The sequence below is a fragment of the Nicotiana tomentosiformis genome, chromosome 7 (genome assembly GCF_000390325.3).
Source record: "Nicotiana tomentosiformis chromosome 7, ASM39032v3, whole genome shotgun sequence".
Taxonomy (NCBI): Eukaryota; Viridiplantae; Streptophyta; class Magnoliopsida; order Solanales; family Solanaceae; genus Nicotiana; species Nicotiana tomentosiformis.
Window position 1 is genome coordinate 99,107,695 of NC_090818.1, and position 3,026 is coordinate 99,110,720.

The following is a 3,026-nucleotide window of genomic DNA, read 5'->3' on the forward strand; positions in this document are numbered from 1 at the left end:
TAAGGCTCACGTTGCATCAGGGAATATTTGAAGTGATTTGCCTGATCCACCTAGGGATGATACTATACTTTAATAACCGTATTTTATAGCATCCCAACGTGATTCATCTTATGGGGGTATTCTAATCCCGTGCAATACGAGATGCGTCACAATATACTGTATAAGATTCTGAACTTGTAGGTAACACCAATACCGGTGCCGTAGTCAAAGTTGTCTTGAGCTTCTGAAATCTCGCTTCACACTCGTCTGACCACCTGAACGGGGCACCCTTCTGGGTCAATATGGTCAACGGGGCTTCTATGGATGAAAACCCTTCCACAAATCTACGGTAATAGTCTGCCAAACCCAGGAAACTACGGATCTCTATAGCTGATGTGGATCTAGGCCAGTTTTGAACTGCCTCAATCTTCTTAGGATCCTCTTGAACACCCTCTGCTGATACAACATGACCCATGAAAGCAACTAAACTCTACCAAAACTCACATTTTGAGAACTTAACATATAATTGGTTGTCTTTCAGAGTCTGAAGAACGATCCGAAGGTGCTGCTCATGCTCCTCTCGACTGTGGAAGTAGATAAAGATATCATCAATAAACACAACCACAAAGGAATCCAAGTAGGGTTTGAACACCCGGTTCATCAAATCCATGAATGCTGCTGGGGCGTTTGTCAGCCCAAATGACATCACTAGATTTGAATACCCGACCTATAAGGTCCATGAAAGATGCAGGGGCATTTGTTAGACCGAAAGACATTACCAGAAATTCAAAGTGCCCATACCGGGTCCTGAAAGCTGTTTTCAGAATATCCTGCTCCTTGATCTTCAATTGGTGATACCCAGATCTTAAATCGATCCTGGAGAAGTACTTAGCACCCTGCAATTGATCAAACAAGTCATCTACCCTTGGTAGTGGGTAATTATGTTTTATTATAATGTTGTTAAGCTGCCGATAGTCAATACAGATTCTTAGCGACCCATCCTTCTTTCTTACAAATAGAACTGGTGCACCCCAAGAGGCGACACACTCGGCTAGATGAAACCCTTCTCTAACAAATATTTCAATTGTTCTTTTAGCTCTTTCAATTCTACCGGTGCCATTCTATAGGGTGGAATAGATATAGGTTGTGTGTCTGGCATCACATCAATCCCAAAATCAATCTCCCTGTCTGGCAGGATCCCAGGGTGCTCATCCAGAAAGACCTCCGAAAATTCATTCACAACAGACACATACTCAAGTGTAGGTGCCTCAACATCGGTGTCCGTAACCCGGACTAAATGGTAGATACACCCCTTGTTAATCATCTTTGTGGCCTTAAGGTAAGAAATAAACCTACCTTTGGCACCACATTATCCCCCTTCTATTCAATCACTGACTCAGTTGAAAATTCAAACCTAACAAATCTGGTTCGACAGTAAAGCTTAGCGAAACATGAATAAAGCCAATACATCCCCATTATTACATCAAAATCAACCATCCCCAATTCAATGAGATCGGCCATGGTGTCTCGACCATGCATCGTGACTACATAATCCCTCAATAGACTCACTAACCGGAGTAGATACAGAGAATGACTCATAGAGCTGTTCCAGTTCTATCCCAAATTCCATAGCAACATAGGGAGTGAAATAGGACAAGGTGGAACTGGGATCAATAAGAGCATACACATCGTGAGATTGTACAGTCAATATACCTGTGACAACATCTGGAGAAGACTCTGAACTTTGGCAACCCCTCATAGCATAGAAATAGTTTGGTCCTCCCGAACTCTGTGCGCCACCCCTAGCTGTACCACGCCCTACAGGTGTTGGGGTGCCTCAAGCTGGAGGAGGTATTGCGGATGTAGTAGCTGCAGAACTGGCTTGTTATGTTGTACCTCTGCACATGCTCTGATGAGACGAACAACAATCCCTCTGAATATGACCCATTATACCACACCCGTAGTATATGGGTTGGTCCATGTAGCAGGTCCCAAAGTACATCTTCCCGCATCTAGGGCATGGGGGCCTCCGCTGCTGCTGAAATCTGCCACCAGATCGACCCTACTGGCAAGATCCCCTATTGCCTTGACTGGGCCTAAAATGGTTCCCCTGCTGCTGATTGGGCCCCGATGGTGGTGTACTGACTGAAGACTGAGCAAAATACTGGGACGACCCTGATAATACTCCCCTAAAAGTTGTCCTACCACCACCATTAGTAGTACCACTGGAGTTGCCCACTGACGGGGACTTGTTACTACTCTCTCGCTCCATTCTATTCTTCAGCTTGCGGGTCTTTGTCGATTGAGAAAATGCCACCATATTACCATAGTTCATATCAGAATTCAAGGCAGCTGTAGCAGCCTCATTAATAACCAAGGGGCTAAGGCCCTGGACAAACCGGCGCACTCTATCCTCCATAGTAGGTAACATGTAGATGGCATATTTGGATAGGCGGACAAATGTCATATGACACCCCCACACACTCATGCTACCTTGTTTTAGGTTCTCAAACTCAGCGCCACGGGTTGCCTTAGTCTCTGCAGGCAATAAATGATCAAAAAAAGCATCGGCAAACTCACTCCATCTCACCGGAGGGCTTCCCTCCTCATGAGAGTCCTCCCACATTTCAAACAAGAGTAGGCCACCTATTTCAGGCAGTAGGAGGCCAACTATGCTCCCTTTATCTCAGTAGCACACATGACTCAGAGGGTCTTGTGCATCTCGTCAATAAAATCCTGGAGGTCCTCCTCAAGATCAGTACCTGTGAACACTGGAGGGTCCAACTGGAGAAATCTATTCACCCTGGAACTAGTGGAATCCCCTAGCTGACTAGAAGAAGTGGGTGCAACATATGATCTCTGGGCCTGGGAAGCCACTATTTGAGCCAAAATCTGTATGGCTCCCCAAAGATTCCCATCGGATACACCGGGACCAGAAGCTGGGGCTAAAGGTGGAACTGGAATATCAGTTGGAGGGATCGTTGCACCCTTAGTAGGTGCAGGAGCTGGTGCAGTCTTGCCAAGTGTAGTGGAATCAGGAAGTGTAA

The 3,026-nt window shown here is 45.7% G+C and overlaps 1 protein-coding gene across 1 annotated transcript; it reads right to left on the bottom strand.

Moving 5' to 3' along the window:
- Positions 1-2,041: 2,041 nt before the first annotated feature.
- On the bottom strand, positions 2,042-2,605 carry LOC138896079 (uncharacterized). Its single transcript, XM_070180857.1, has one exon. It carries the CDS (start codon positions 2,603-2,605, stop codon positions 2,042-2,044), a length of 564 nt encoding a protein of 187 aa, XP_070036958.1.
- Positions 2,606-3,026: the final 421 nt, after the last annotated feature.

Bases quoted from the DNA above. Each gene is read 5' to 3' on its own strand.
- LOC138896079 (XM_070180857.1), bottom strand. From the start codon at position 2,605: ATGTGGGAGGACTCTCATGAGGAGGGAAGCCCTCCGGTGAGATGGAGT.